This window comes from Montipora capricornis, unplaced genomic scaffold (genome assembly GCF_036669925.1).
Source record: "Montipora capricornis isolate CH-2021 unplaced genomic scaffold, ASM3666992v2 scaffold_1, whole genome shotgun sequence".
NCBI classification, from domain to species: Eukaryota; Metazoa; Cnidaria; class Anthozoa; order Scleractinia; family Acroporidae; genus Montipora; species Montipora capricornis.
Genome location: NW_027179863.1, coordinates 10,001 through 26,498, shown reverse-complemented (window position 1 = coordinate 26,498; position 16,498 = coordinate 10,001). Strand labels below are relative to the sequence as shown.

General features: G+C 42.1%; 1 protein-coding gene across 1 annotated transcript; it reads left to right on the top strand.

The window, feature by feature from the left end:
* The first annotated feature begins 9,362 nt into the window (after positions 1–9,362).
* On the top strand, positions 9,363–12,086 carry LOC138034259 (uncharacterized). The gene has a single exon (XM_068881789.1). The coding sequence runs from the start codon at positions 9,363–9,365 to the stop codon at positions 12,084–12,086; it is 2,724 nt and encodes a 907-aa protein (XP_068737890.1).
* Positions 12,087–16,498: the final 4,412 nt, after the last annotated feature.

The window sequence follows — 16,498 nt, the reverse complement described above, 5'->3', positions numbered from 1 at the left end:
AGAGGGGCAACCGCTTGCTTCTGTGGTCACTCGGGTTTTCTCTGAGAAAAACGATATAAGGAACCTTTGTCTAGCTTTTCCTTAGGTTTTATTGTATCCATTCCTTAACGGGGTTTTAGAATGGGGTTTCTGAGTTTTGAAGAAAGGTCTTTTCTGTGGTTCCTCGTTACTGATATGGTCGCGGGAACTCTGAGTCTTTAGTTTACAAGCTATAAGCAGCCAGTCGCGTCAGCGGCCGAAGGCCACAATCTTTTCCCATAATTCAACCACGCCGTACAATGAGCGGCATAATTAATGAATGAAAATGGTTTACAATTTTTTTAGTAAACAAAACGTCTACTGGGATTAATGTACGTCTTATCTGACAGGTATTCTTTATAACGACCCGTAGGAGGAAAACAGCCATAAATTTTTAAGTTATCAAACGAAAAGTTCAACTGGTCAGCAAACACTTTGTCTTAACACCAAATTTGAAGCAACTTTCACATTTAAGATATTCATTAAATTCATAAAACTAGCGAAATTCTCACTCAGATGAAAGTGTCGCACTCTTTCGAAGATTTTACGGTTCACTACCTAGTGTTCTTTTACAAGATCATCGCTAAGTTAGTGTCATGTTTATTATTTGTAATAGAGCGAATTTCAAAGCAGAACCAAGGTAATTACTATGGCCAATCAAAAAGGACGGAGGCAATCCAGTAAACCAAGAAGAACCTGAAGTAATTACACGTAGCCGGCACAAAGCGCCGGAAAATGTGCACCAGTAAGCCACGATTGGTTTTGGTTTCACTTGTGATTGGTTGAAAAAGTGGCGCGAGAACTTTGAACCAATCACTGAGTGAAGTAATTCAAAACCAAAGCAATTCACTAATTACTTTCGACACTCAATAGGAAACTTTTACGATGGCGTCATTTGACTACAACTACCAGAATTCAGTTTAATTCTTTTTTCTTATTTAAATTTTGTATTCTCAGTGGGGTAAAAATAACAATAGCTCTAATTAGCATGAGACAAGCAAAACTTGAAGGATTCTGGGACTTGCAGTCCAATGGCGTCATCATGCAAATGTCCGTTTGAAAACCGCTCTATTGTGCACTACATAATCAGGATAATTATAAACTAGCCATGTGAGGTTCGATGGAGTCCTCAGTGCTTTGTCATCGACGAGGCTCTTGAAAGTAGTTGTATATTGTGGGGAGAATAATTTTGTACCGCTTTCTTTGATCAAAGTGTATTTTCGCAATATCAGCGTTATGGGATATCTGTAGACTCCAAGCTCGCTGAAGCGCGACTTCCATAGTGTCATTGAAATGGATTACCCCTAAGGATTATAACAGGGTGTTACGAAAAATAGCATTGCGTGACTAGCGTTACTTTCTAGAAGCTTCGCGAGAGTTCGTAGTTTGTTTATTTTTAGGTCCGTGCGTAAGCGTTTCTAAATCGGTGTGTTTTGTAATCCTTCTATAATTAGATTGATTACTATTTTAGAAAGTTCTAGAAGTTTATTGTGCGAGTATATAAATAGACCAGTCCTAGCGGAGTTTTTTAACTAGTTTTTCACAAACGAAGAGAGTTGGAGTTAGCCGTGTTTAGTCAAGTGTGACAGAAGCAGTGTTTATTCAGTTTGGCGGAGGCCGTGTGAGTTTGTCGAGTACGAGTTGTTCAGAGTTTTACTTCGTGGAAACTACGTTCATTTTGGAATAAATCTTCTTGTTGTTGTTCGGACAACCCTGCGTTCAGTTTAGTTTGCAAACTACCTTTCCTCAAAACATTCGAACTCGCAACATTGGGGGCCTGTCCGGGAGAGGAATTCATTTGTTTGCCGACTGCAGAAACCAGGAAAGGGCAATTCAAGAAGGAGTTGCAGAAAAAGTAAGAAGATTGTACAAGAGAGTATATTGTGTTTTTGCTGTGAAATACTGCTATGGAAATGGAAAAGCTTTTGCAGATGGGAAAAGAATTTGGATTGGAAGGAGCAAAGCTGCTCGAGTTTGTAGAGAAGCAACAAATATTAGAACAAGAAAAAAGGAGGGAAGAGGAAGAAAAAGAAGAAAAACGCAGACAACTGGAGGAAGAAAAAGAAGGGAAACGCAGAAAATTTGAAGAAGAACGAAGAAGGGAACAGGAAGAAAGAGAAGAAAAAAGGAGGCAATTAGAAGAAGAAAAGGAAGAGAGACGTCGATTACTTGAAGAAGATAGAAGAAGGGAAGACGAAGAGAGAGAAACTAGGCGACAAGAACGCGAACTAAGAAAATTGAAGATGGAAGCCGAGCTGTTGAAACCGAAAGAGGCTATTGAAGCGGCAAAAAGAGAACACGAGTTGGAGTTTGCACGTTTGGCTGCGGCGAGTCCTGAAGGGCGTCCTGAAGAGAGAGAGGATAGGGCCAAGGCACCCAAGCTTCACTCATTTGTCGATGGCACGGACGACTTGGATGCTTATTTACAAAGATTTGAAAGATTTGCAGCGACAGCTAAGTGGGAGAAGGCAGGATGGGCTTCGAAACTTAGTGCTCTTTTGTCTGGACGTGCGCTAGAAGTTTATTCGCAGTTATCCGAGGAAGTAGCCCAAGATTATGACCGAGTAAAGATAGCTTTGATGAAGAGATATGACCTTACGGAGGATGGTTATGGTCGTAAATTTAGAGCATCAAAGCCGGAAGTTGATGAGAGCCCAGAACAGTTTATAATGCGACTGGAGAGATACTTGTTGCGTTGGTTGGAGCTGTCGCACACTGAGCGTTCTTTTGAAGGCCTAAAAGATCTAATTGTGGAAGAACAGTTTATTGACTCTTGTCCAAAAGAGTTAGCTATTCACCTTCGTGGAAAAGCCCCTGAAACGCTTGACCAGATAGCGAAAATCGCCGATCAATACTTGGAAACTCATGGAAAGCACTTGTTTAGCTCTGCGACCAAGAAGCCGTCAGTACAGTCCAAGGCGGAAGAAACAAAGAACGCACAGAGTGACACAACAGCTCTCCAGTGTTACAAGTGTAATGCCCGCGGACACAAAACAATTAATTGCCCAGCTCTAGCAAGAAAGTGTTTCCTATGTGGCAAGCAAGGTCATGAAGCGAGGAAGTGTCGATCAGGTGGACGGAAGTCAGGAGGCCAAGGTAAAGATGGTAACCCTGTGCAACGTGGTCAAGATAGTGCTGGCTGTTTGGTTGAGTCACCAGATCTTAACGCTACCCCAGAGGAAGTTAAAATGATCAGCTTCTGTTAGCCTGTAGCAAGAACGTTCCGTTGCTACGTAATGCATGTGTTGAACCTCTAACTGGAGTAAGAAGTAAGATGCCAGTTGTAAAAGGCAGAGTTGGAGAGAAGACTGTCGACGTTTTAAGAGATACCGGTTGGAGTGGCGTTGTAGTCAAGAAGGACCTTGTCGGCGAGGATCAGTTCACCGGAGATTTTAACGTCATGTTGCTTATTGACAACACAGCGAGGAAGATGCCTATAGCGAAAATTTATGTTGATACGCCTTATCTTAAGGGTCATGTAGAAGCACAGTGCCTTTCAGATCCTATCTACGACTTAATTATTGGTAATGTACGTGATGCCAGGGATGCACAGAATCCAGACCCCAGTTGGCAAGAGGCTTGTGCAGTAACCACCCGAAGTCAAGCTAAGAAAAAGGATGAACGCACGACCTTGAAAGTGCCTAGTACCTGTGAAAAAACTATTGTGGATAGAGAGAAGCTCAAGCAGATGCAGTGTGAAGATGAGAGTCTGCGGAAGTTCTGGGAACGAGACGGTGTGTTAGTGAAGGGTCAGGTGGAGATTTCCTTTGAAGAGAAATCTGGAGTACTGTACCGCCTGTACAAGCATCCTTACGTGAATGGTGGTAAACCGCTCAAAGAAGTTATGGTACCTGAGACCTTTTGCAAGTCCTGTGACGTGCGTCAGAAGACCGTAAGTAAAGGATCAGTGCCGAAAGTACCGTTAGAGAAGATGCCGCTGATAGACAAGCCCTTTAAGAGAGTAGCAATAGATCTTGTTGGTCCTATCAGTCCCCCGAGTGAAGAAGGACACAGATATATATTGACACTGGTAGATTTTTCGACTCGCTACCCTGAGGCTGTGCCACTAAAGAACATTGACACAGAGACTGTAGCAGAAGCATTGGTAGATATCTTCAGCCGTCTAGGAGTACCTGAAGAAATCCTGAGTGATCTGGGTACGCAGTTTGTTTCTGACTGTATGAGAGAAGTCACCCGACTTCTAAGCATTAATTAAACAGCTTACAACAACACCCTATGACCCGATGTGTAATGGTTTGATGGAGAAGTTCAACGGAACGATGAAGTCTATGCTGAAGAGAATGTGTAGTGAGCAGCCAAGACAGTGGCATCGCTATACAAACCCCCTGTTGTTTGCTTATCGTGAAGTTCCCCAAGAGTCCACTGGATTTTCACCATTTGAGCTGTTTTATGGAAGAGTTGTTAGAGGACCAACGGCTATACTCAAAGAACTGTGGACGAAAGAAGTTGACGAGCCTGAGGTAAAGAACAGTTACCAGTACGTTTTTGAATTACGAGAGAAGTTAGAAGATACCCTTAAACTCGCCCATAGTGAACTGGAGAAAGCCCAGCAGAAAGAAAAGCACTATTACGACCGCAAGTCTAAAGTTAGGAAGTTTCAGTCAGGTGAGAAAGTGCTTGTACTGCTACCTACCGACCATAACAAGCTACTTATGCAGTGGAAGGGTCCCTTTGAAGTTAGTTTTGTGGTAGGTCTCAATGACTACAAAGTGAAAGTAAAAGGCAAGGAGAAAGTTTACCACGCTAACCTTCTTAAAAAGTACTTTGAGCGAGAGGAGACTACAGCCGAAGAAGCAGTAGCTGGTGGAGTAGGCGCCTCGTGTGTAGACGATGCTGTCGACTGTGCAGCTAAAGCTGATGAAGCAGAGGGAGAAAACATTGATTTTTTAGAGCTTGGTGGATATGTAACCAAGGAATCGATCGAGGATGTTGAAACCGGACCAAATCTGAGGGATGAGCAACGGAATGAATTTATGGATTTGGCTAAACAGTTCACGAATTTGTTTACTGAAGCACCAGGTGCCACAGATCTCGTTCAGCATCATATTAAACTCATTTCAGACAAGCCGATTAGATCAAGACCTTACCCAGTACCTTACAGCATCAGAGAATCACTGAGAAGAGATATTGCCGACATGATCGAAATGGGAGATATTAGAGAGTCCAGTTCTCCGTATGCATCACCTGTCGTAGTAGTGAAGAAAAAAAGACAACATAAATCGTGTTTGCGTTCATTTTCGGAAATTAAATAAATTAACTGTATTTAATCCCGAGCCTATGCCAAATGCTGAACATTTGTTTCAGAAGCTTAGCGGAGACAAGTTCTACTCAAAAACCGACCTTAGCAAGGGATATTGGCAGATAACAATACCAGAGGAGGACATACAGAAAACGGCGTTCGTAACACCTGACGGGTCGTACGAGTTCTTGAAGATGCCGTTTGGAGTGATCAACTCGGCAGCAACACTGAAGCGTGCAATGAAGAAGTTGCTAGAAGATCTAGCCAATGTTGATTTCTACTGGGATGATATATTGGTTCACACCCGTACGTGGGAAGAACATATTAAAGCCCTAAGGGGGCTATTTTCGCGCCTTGTACAAGCGGGGCTCACTATTAGACCTACTAAGTGCCTATTCGGTGTAAACAGTGTGGATTTCCTAGGCCACCATCTAGAGCAAGGAATGATTGGTCTACATCAGGATAACGTGGAGAAAATTAAAGATGCCCCAAGGCCGAGCACAAAGAAACAGGTGCGATCTTTTATGGGTCTAGCGGAATACTACAGAGATTTCATCCCCACCTTTGCAGGGATTGCAGTGCCCTTATCTGATCTTACACGGAAAGGCCAACCTAATAAAGTTGAGTGGGGTGAAGCACAAGAGAAAGCCTACCGAACGATCAAGTCTTACCTAACAAGTGAGCCTATTCTACGACTCCCCGATCCAGCTAAAACTTATTTCTTAAGGGCGGACGCCTCCAACAGTGGAATGGGTGCAGTGTTAATGCAGAAACACGATGAGAAGTTGTTTCCCGTTTGCTACGCAAGCAAGAAATTGAAAGGTGCAGAAAGGAACTACTCCACAATTGAGAAGGAATGTCTAGCTATTGTATGGAGTATCAAGACATTTCACCTTTATTTGTACGGAGTCTCTTTTGTTCTTCAGAAGGATCACGAACCCTTAAAGTATACGAACAGTGCTAAGTTCGCCAACGGACGTCTTATGCGTTGGACTATGTTTTTGCAGAGTTATTCATTCACAGTTGAAACCATTAAGGGCTCAGAGAACGTTGGAGCAGATTACTTGCGTCGTGCTGAGGAATAAGTTTATTGACATTGAACTGCCCCTTTTTTAGCAATTTTTCTTGTGTAGGATAAATTTAGGAAATTTCTTCTAGAAGGGGGTTATGTTACAAAAAATAGCATTGCGTGACTAACGTTACTTTCTAGAAGCTTCGGGAGAGTTCGTACTTTGTTTATTTTTAGGTCCGTGCGTAATTGTTTCTAAATCGATGTGTTTTGTAATCCTTCTATAATTAGATTGATTACTATTTTAGAAAGTTCTAGAAGTTTATTGCGCGAGGATATAAATAGACCAGTCCTAGCGGAGTTTTTTAGCTAGTTTTTCACAAGCGAATAGAGTTGGCGTTAGCCGTGTTTAGTCACGTGTGACAGAAGCAGTGTTTATTCAATTTGGCGGAGGCCGTGTAAGTTTGTCGAGTACGAGTTGTTCAGAGTTTTACTTCGTCGAAACTACGTTCATTTTGGAATAAATCTTCTTGATGTTGCTCCGACAACCCTGCGTTCAGTTTAGTTTGCAAACTACCTTTCCTCAAAACATTCGAACTCGTAACACAGGGCTTAACTTCAGTGGATCATCGGGAATGGGCTCTCTTTAGGCAATGACAGTAAACTTTGTGTACTATTATGGAAAACTGTCCCTATGTAACAAAACATTTGTCATTTACCGTGACTGTATTGATTTTTGTGAGCTTTCGAAAATGTTACTTAATTAGGAAATAGACCAATTTCAATATATTAAAATCCAACTTAAAACAAAGAACAAATCGGCCCTTATTTTTGTTTCCCAGAGCCTCGAAATGAAGTTCATTGTTTTAACTTGAATTTTAATATATTGACATTAGCTTATTGCTCTCGAGACACTTGAATGTTTGAGAGACAGGAAAGTTCTTTTACAACACCGAAGACTTAAAATGGCCCCTTCCTGCGGTCAAATTTCATATCCTCACAGGGATCACCCTTTGGACCCTAATCAGTTCTCAATTTATTTCATGTACAAAATTCCTTGTGTCCTCCCCCTTCCCTCCCTACCTTCCCACTCCACTTTTTAAATTCCAGCTTGCCACTTAATGCAAGCAAGAGCCTTCCTCACTCAAGCTTGTTTGTTAGTGTAGACAGACTGTCATGATCGCTACCCATTGAACGTTTGATAAGTTTGTGTTCAGGGATGGCCCAGGGTTAGGGTTAGGACGACTAGCCGGAGGTCCCGTCTCACAACCTTCAATGTTTATAATCCTGTGGGACGTAAAAGAACCCACACACTTGTCGCTAAGAGTAGGGCACGTAGTTTCCGGTGTCGTGGTCTGTCTTCTGTTGTGTATTATGGTTGGGAGGGTAAAAAAGGGGCCACAGTAATTGGCGCAAGCTGTTGTGGCGCTCTGGCAGCTTGACTGGCAAAGTTAATAAATAAATAAATAAATACATGTATTTCATGCACGAGATACTTTATACTTGGAGGGGAGAAATTCATTCGACTCTAAATGCGAAAACAGAAACGGTTCCTACTTGGGTCGATGCAAAAGCGTTGGGGAGTAGTAGGTCTACTAAGCTGTGGCGGCATTTCTCTTCAGAAAGTCTAGTAATGTGAATTGGCTTTCTGAGGGAGTTCATTTAGATTAGCGCAATTCTCTCCTAAAAAGGTCTCATTGTCAAAACGTCGGCTCACGCGTTGGTTAGCTTACCTTTAAGCAACTTTTTTGGTGAATCAAAAATTTCGTAGTTGGGAGCATTTGTTGCATTCCGGAATAGATGCCATCCTAGATGCATTGCCGACGTCACGATTACAACCACGAAAGGCACTCTTTCCAATTCTAAAGTTAGCGTTTAACCTCAATAATATAGACGAGTTCTTCTGTTCTAAAAACCATCAAAGTCCCTGATGAGCTCAAGATCTGCGGAAGTATTGTCTTTTTTTAGGTTTCACAATAAGGATGTTAAGGGAAAAATCTACAAAAGAAAAAGGTTTTGCAAATGTACATATGACGATGTGTCGAAAGATTGGTTAAATTGTGGACTGTGTTGATCTTCATATCTTCATCCCCGTTTTCATTCTTGATTTCATCCCTGGTAATTGATTGCATTTGAATGAGGACAGTGTATTTGGCTGTACTACAAAACATAGACCTTTCTATTAGGGGCCTGAAGCAACGTCGACTTCGACCATGACGAGAACTAGAAAAACCATAGGTTTGATGGGCAAATTTTAATCGCTTTGCACGCCCTTTGCTTTCTTTCCTTTTTGGTACATTTCTTTTGTTGTCACCCTAAAAATTCGACGCAAAAAGACCAAATTTCAGGCTCTTTTGAAGAAATACGTACAACACGATACAACACTTCTTCTTCCTTTCCATACTGCGTATGCCAATACAATTCCACAACAGTTGGCACAATTTTACTTGGGGGAGTATTTGCAATCATCGAGAAATATCCTTAATATTGAGAGAATCTTTTCTAACTCGGTTCTAGTTCTCGCTGACATCGACGTCAAAGTCCCTGCTTGAGGAGGTGACGCTTCATATTTTCAATTATTGCATGGCTAATGTTTTTTTGTTTAACCAGGAGCCCATGAGTAGGAGCTTGCCTCTCTCATACACGCCCTTATGAGTCAACCTTTGCCGGTATCTTTCTATTTTTAGAACGCTACGAGTTCCTCGGCTTTGCACACACTGTTTTAAAAGGCCAATCAGAGTAAAGTCATTGTCTAACGAAGACAAATGAAGCAGTAAAACTGAATTTAAATCGTGCAAATTAATGTAAATGTGAGTCTCCTGCTCAAGGGTTCGTTCTAAAAATAGAAAGATACGGGCAAAGGTTGACTCAAAGATCTGCTGCATATGGAGGCTCCTACTAATGGGCTCCTGGTTTAACATATTGCCACATCTACCCTTACATCTATTTGCATGTTGACTGTAATTATCTTTCACGAGTAACTTAGCCCAGCAGCGGTCAATTTCCTACATCCTGATGTGTTTTAAGAATGCGTTTGAATTTACCTGTTTCCTCTATTTAACAGACTCTTCAATGATGTGTCAGCAATACCGCTGTGAGTGCTGCTCAGACGAATTACCCTGGGAATCTTGCGAATGCACCGAGTGTTGTCATGAAGACGATGAAGGAGATACCATTCTACAGAATACACTAAAAACCTCTCTAAAACAGCCGACTGAAGTTTCTTGCTTCAAAAAAGCAAAATCGGACTCAGTTGTCATGGAATCGATTCAATTACAAAAGCGTTGTTCTGAGGATAAAACATTGCAGAGTGATACAACTGATCTCTGCAGCCAAACCAAACCAGAAAGTGGTGAGGAGAAACCCCTGAGCAAGGTATCATCGAACCCTGATTACAGAGGCCTTAACCCGACCCTGACCACCCCATCACCAAAAGAAAACGAAAAAAGGCGAAACGACGCCGACGATACGCCCCTATATAGTCACACCACGACAACACTTCGAGTGCAAAACATATGTTGCCCGATGGAAACTAAAATCATTGAAGAATTACTGCAATCGTTGAAGGGCGTGACATCCACAGCAGTCAACGTAATTGGCCGCGTGGTGTATGTCCGTCACGACCCAAAACTGACGTCACCATCAGAGCTGGTCAGTACACTCAACCAAAAACACCTTGGCGCCAGTATCATGGAAAGTGGATCCAACCAGTCAGATAGCAAGGTCAAGGGTATTCCGCCTTTGCTTTTATCTTTCTTTGTCTACCTTTTCACGCAAACCATTCTTGTGACAATAGCTGTTATAGCATTCTGCGTTAAATCTCCTTGGTATCAGTGGTTAGCCATTGCAGAGATCATATTTGGTATTGTTCCAGTTCTGAAAAAAACATTCGTGTCTTTCAAAAATCTCACAGTTGATATCAACATATTGATGCTTATAGCCATTGCAGGAACTCTAGCAATCGGACAGTGGTTAGAAGGCGCAGCTGTAGTGTACGTATTTTCGCTTGCAGAGGCATTGCAGGATTTCTGTATGCACAAAGTGCAGCGCACTATCTCTGGACTCATGGTCAGGGCACCTCATTTGGCGATATTAGCAAGTTCAGGGGAAAGCGTTCCAGTCGAGGCAGTAACCATAGGAGCAACTATCGCCGTCAGACCGGGTGAGCTCATTCCATTGGATGGTAAAGTGGTAAAAGGTCAAGCTGCAGTCGATGAAAGTTCGGTTTCTGGGGAATCCGTACCTGTTGAGAAAACTGTGGGCTCAAAAGTCTTTAGTGGAACTGTCAATCAAAATGGTTACTTGGAACTTGAGACTACATCGGACTCGACGTCATCCACGGTCACGAAAATCGCACAACTTATTCAAGAAGCCCAAACAGGTTCAGCGAGGACTGAACTGGCTATAAACCGATTTGCCAAGTACTATACACCGGCTGTGGTCATTTCTGCGGCTCTGGTGGTTGTTATTCCATCTATACTAGGTGCCGCTGGTGTGGGTACGTATGCAAAGGAGATAAAAGAGTGGGGACGAAGAGCACTTGCACTTTTGGTCATAGCTTGCCCATGTGGTTTGGTCATGTCAACCCCGATTGCAGTGGTTTGTGGCATCACTTCGGCAGCACGGAAAGGAGCTCTTATTAAAGGGGGAGCTTATCTTGAGGCGTTTGCAAGATTAGAAATTTTGGCGTTTGACAAAACGGGAACTCTGACCGAAGGAAAGTTTCAAATTGTGGACATAGAATGTTCGGCTGATGTGCACGAACGAAGTGTTTTGCGGTTAGCTGCCGCTCTTGAAAGCAAGTCTAGTCATCCACTCGCAGCTGCAATAGTGAATGAATTTACTGGTTGCGTCACGGAAATGATCACATTGCAATTATTTAATCTCCCCGAAGTCTCACGTTTCGAGCTTCACGAAGGGCAAGGCATTTCTGGTGTTGTTGAAAATCATCAAGTGCACATAGGAAACCATGAGTTCCTTCACCAATTTTGTGGCCAAACACTGAACAAGTACATGGAAGACCTGTACCTAACGTGGACCAATGAAAGTAAGACAGTAATCTTCGTGTGTGTTGACGACAAGCTTGCAATGATGATTGCTCTTGCAGACATGGTCAGACCGAACAGTTTGGCCACGCTTGATTGGCTGAGTAACCTTCGCATCCGGACAGCCATGGTAACAGGTGACAATTGGCGGACAGCTATGAGCGTGAAAAGTAAACTTGGCCTGGACGAGTGTGTCGCCGAAATGAAGCCACAGGACAAGCTTAGCTGGGTTACACAAAGGCAAGCTGGAATGAAGGACTCAGATGACACGAAGTATGACGGCGATAAACTAATCGAACGAGGTTGCTTATGCAGTTGCTGTCCACATCGTGGTTACCATTTCTTAAAATCACAAAAAGGTAAGAAGAAGAGTATTGTGGGTATGGTCGGGGATGGTGTCAACGATGGCCCTGCGCTAGTCGCAGCAAATGTTGGGATTGCAATGGGCGCTGGAGGAACGGCTTTAGCAGTGGAGGCTGCAGACGTCGCTCTGATGAGCAACAACCTTGCCAAAATACCAGAGCTTGTCGAGCTTGGACGTTTTTGTCGCCGTGTTGTGGCTCAGAACATCGCTTTTTCAGTGATTCTGAAGCTAGCTGTCGGAATTGCAGCGCTTTCTGGGAAGGCTTCCCTCTTGGTGGCTGTTATGGCGGATGTGCTTGGTTTATTGTTCGTGCTACTCAATGGCCTCAGACCACTTTGGTGGAAGGTCTCCGAGAAAGATAAGAACGCGGACATTGAAAGTTTGCAATGAATGTTTACGTTTTATTTTAACTAGCAAGTTTAGGCAAATGGGATGAAAAGCCCCATTTTGTTTGTCGTCTTTCAACTATTTACGGATATCTATCCATTGGCGTATTTTCGAGTAACTTGATCCAAGGCTCTCCGTAGCAATCAAGGGCACATTTAGGGGTGGTTCCCAGCGGGCCCCGATCCCCTCGTTTTGTCCAGGATTTTTTTTTCTCTTGTAAACGTGTGTTGGACCAAGAGAAAATGAGGGGACAGAGAGGGAGTCTCAGGGCGTTGGCTGGGATATGTCATGTCCACGAAAGTTATTTTTAGACGAGCGGAAGTCTTTGTTATAGCGGAAGTCTGTCTTCCGAGACATCCGCATGCAGTTTTGCCTCGCTCTCAGGTTCTTAGTGAAAAGAGAAAATGGCGGCGCACGTGGAAGGCTGATTAATAAATATTCATCATGTCTTTTCAAAATGCATGCGGACGACTCGGAAGACAGGCTTCCGCTAGAACAAAGACTTCCGCTCGTCTAAAAATAACTTTCGTGGACATGACATATTCCAAGGGCTGGACCGGGAGCCTCCATCTCTGTCCCCTCATTTTCTCTTGGTTGGATGGATGGTACTTCGAGCTTTGTTACTAAAATATATTTTCTTTAACAAACAATATTACTAAGAAAATTTATCGAACGTTGTTCGAATCAACGGCCCTTCAAACCGACAAACTGAAAGATGTTACAGGCGTCGCATTTTTTCTGTAAAAAGATGGCGGTCACACCGAAAGTGTGCTCGTAGTATCTTGTCAGTGCCGTAGCCTCAGTGGTGGTTAAAATATACAGTTAAGTCTATTTGAAATGCCTGACGAATCATCGAAGAAAAAGGGAACCGCGGAAAAGGATAGGAAACGAACAAGAAAGGGAAGCTTGCAAACGGATGAAGAAGACGCGTCCGACCAACATCACAAGCATGGATGCAAGAAGTGCCTCGAAGCTACAAACTCGAGGCTCTCCGGTATTGAAGAGAAACTCAACACGCTATTAGCTATACTGCCCGAGCTGGAAAATTATAAACAGAGGATTACTCTTCTTGAAGAAGAAAATAAAGCCCTCCAAACGAGTTTGGAAAACTCGCAAGCAGAGATAGAATACCTAAGAGCCCTCGTTGATGGTGTTAATCTTAAGCAAGAAACAGCTAACACTTCTTGCGAACGCATCGAGCGTGAACTCAAAGAGCTGCACCGCCGACATGTTAAACTCGAATGTCACAGTCGTAGAGGAAACCTGAAGTTCTTTGGAATAAAGGAACGTGAAAGCGAAACAAACAATAACACTGAACTCGCCCTAAGAGAATTCATGCGTACGAAGCTAAAGATCCTTCCAGTCGACGAAAAAAACATTCATTTTGACAGAGTTCACAGAATTACGTCACGCCATTCACAATCAAATGGGCGAAGTCTTAAACCAAGACCGATCATAGTTAGGCTGACGGATTTTCAAGATAATTTTTTTATTAAATCCTTCATAAAAAATCTCCCAAGAGGTACCGGATTTGGAATATCCAACGATTTTCCTAAAGAAGTTGACGAGGTAAGAAAGTTGTTATATCCGATACTAAAGACGGCCAAGCGCGAGAAGAAAAATGCATACTTCAACGTCGAAAAGTTGATCATCGACGGTGCTCTTTACCGTGGTGAAGAAACATCTCAATTTTCTTTCTATGGGCGTTTAATGGACAATTAAGGTAAAATGAAAGCTAAAATGCAGTTTAGTTTATTTATTTATTTATTTTTCTACGGAACCACCTACTTGAGAGCTGCAGCTTTCCACTTTCTATATCCAGTCAAAATGCCGTACAAAGCTTTAGGTAAGTCTGTATAATAGTTATGTGTTTCTGTATGTGTTTCCGCATGTGCTTTCGTTTTAGCTTTCTCTCCTGTTATGTTGATCAACTTTGTTTCGATGCTAACGTGGTAATAAGAATCAAGCCTGGCCACAAATATTAACCGCACTGTGAGCATAATTCTAAAAAAACTATTTTCATTATTTCTTGGATACCCCGTCTATCCTGTTATTAGAAATCGAATGTATAAACTGTTATCACTTAACGTTAGAGGGCTAAACAGTTCGAGAAAGCGAAGACAAGTTTTTCGTTGGTTGCACCAACAGCAATCGGATATAATTTTCTTTCAAGAAACTTATTCCTCGCCGGAATCCATCAAAAGATGGGAAACAGAATGGGGAGGCAAAATTGTGTCCAGTCATGGCTCCTCTCATAGTAGAGGAGTCATGATTTTATTCAAACCACGTCTTGACGTTACGAAAGTGGTTTTAGTAAACAGTTACTCACCGAACGATACAACCCAACAAGTTGTTTTCCTCAGGGACGTTTAAAAAGAATTTCTAATCCCTTACGCCAATGACAACTTGGTGCTGGGAGGTGATTTTAACTGTACAATTAGCACTTCAGACAAAAAAGGCGGTAGACCGATAGACAGCAAAAAAGCCTCTCTGGACGAGCTTCAGTCGTTAATCAAAACACATAATTTACTTGATTCCTGGCGTTTCAAGAATCCAGATCAACCAGGCTTTACATGGGCTAACCTGTTAATGAAAATACAGTGTAGACTTTACTACTTCTTTATTTCCAAGCAGCAAAAAGATCACGTAAAGGATTGCAAAATACTACCAACCATTTATTCAGATCACTCCGCCGTCGCTCTCTCCATGTCTTTCAACGAAAGTGAACTCCCTCGAGGGCCAGGGTTTTGGAAGTTTAACAACTTCTTGCTGTCAGATACTAAATTACGTGGAACTGTTAACATTTAAAATTCCAATGCATGAACAAGTCAACGACAAAGGGTTGTACTGGGAAATGATTAAAATGGAAATTCGTGCTTTTACAATAGCTTTTTCAAAGAAGAAAGCTAAACGAAAACGTGACGAAGAATCCATTATTTTGTCAGAAATGATGACATTGCAAACCAAACTCCAGGCGTCATACAGCGATTCTCTTAAGACTGAGCTGGAGAGAATAAAATTCAAGCTTTCCAAAATTGCGGGTATTAAAACACGAGGAACAATCGTGCGTAGTAGAGCGCGTTGGTACGGGCATGGTGAGAGGAATAGTAAATACTTTTATAACTTAGAAAAAAGGAACCAAAAAAAGAAACATATAACGTCCTTAGTTAATAATGAAGGTGACAAAATCACAAACCCGAAGAACATCCTGGAGGAAGAAGAACGCTTTTTCGAAGAGATTCACACATCAAGAAATATGGACCCCAACTGCTCAACTTTCAATGAGTTCTTTGAAACAGAAAATGCATTATCAGAAGAAATCGCGAAAACGTGCGAGGGTGTCATGTCGGTTCAGGAGTGTGAGCTTGCATTAAAAGCTATGGAAAACAACAAAACTCCTGGCACGGACGGGCTAACGCCTGAATTCTATCGCTATTTTTGGAACCTGCTCGGTTCTTTTATGGTAAGTAGCTTTAATTACGCCTTTCGAAACGGAACTTTTTATATCTCTCAACGTGAAGGGATTATTTCCTTAATTCCGAAGAAGAATACCGAATATTTAAAAAACTGGCGGCCTGTATCTTAAATGAATGTAGACTATAAAATAGCGACGAAGACCATTGCTCTGCGCTTAGAGGAGATCTAAACCTAACCCTAAACTTAATTCACCCCTGTCAATCTGGATATGTTAAAGGAAGGTTCATTGGAGAAAGTATTAGGTTAATAGCAGATACAATGCATTTCACTAAAGCGAAGAATATTCCAGGGGTAGCCGTGTTTTTGGATTTTGAGAGAGCGTTTGACTCGATTGAGTGGAATTTTATTCATAGATGCCTCGAAACGTTTGATTTCGGTTTTGACCTCCGACAGTGGATAAAAGTGTTTTATACAGATATCTCTAGTTGTGTTCTGAATAACGGATACGCCTCAAAACATTTTCATCTAGAACGCGAGGTGCGTCAAGGTTGCCCACTTTCCGGCACATTATTCGTTATTGCTATTGAGTTACTCGCACAACCTATTAGACGCTCAAAAGAAATAAAAGGTATTCCAATAGATGAACATAATGAGGTCATACTTTCGCGATATGCAGACGATACAACTGTACTTCTTTCTGATGTCCAGTCACTGTCAAGGTTATTTGATTTATTATCGCTTTTTGAAAGGTGCTCTGGTCTAAAACTAAACCAAACAAAATCTGAAATGTTATGGCTTGGCTCTATGCGTGACATAAAAGACACCATACATGATCTCCAATTGAGCGCCGAGCCAGTTTACGCGCTTGGCGCGCATTTTACATATGATCTAGAAGTGTCTGAAAAGAAAATTTTTTTGACAAATTAGGATCTTTCAAGAAAACATTGAATATGTGGTCCCAAAGAGACCTCTCCATCGCTGGCAGGATAAATATAATT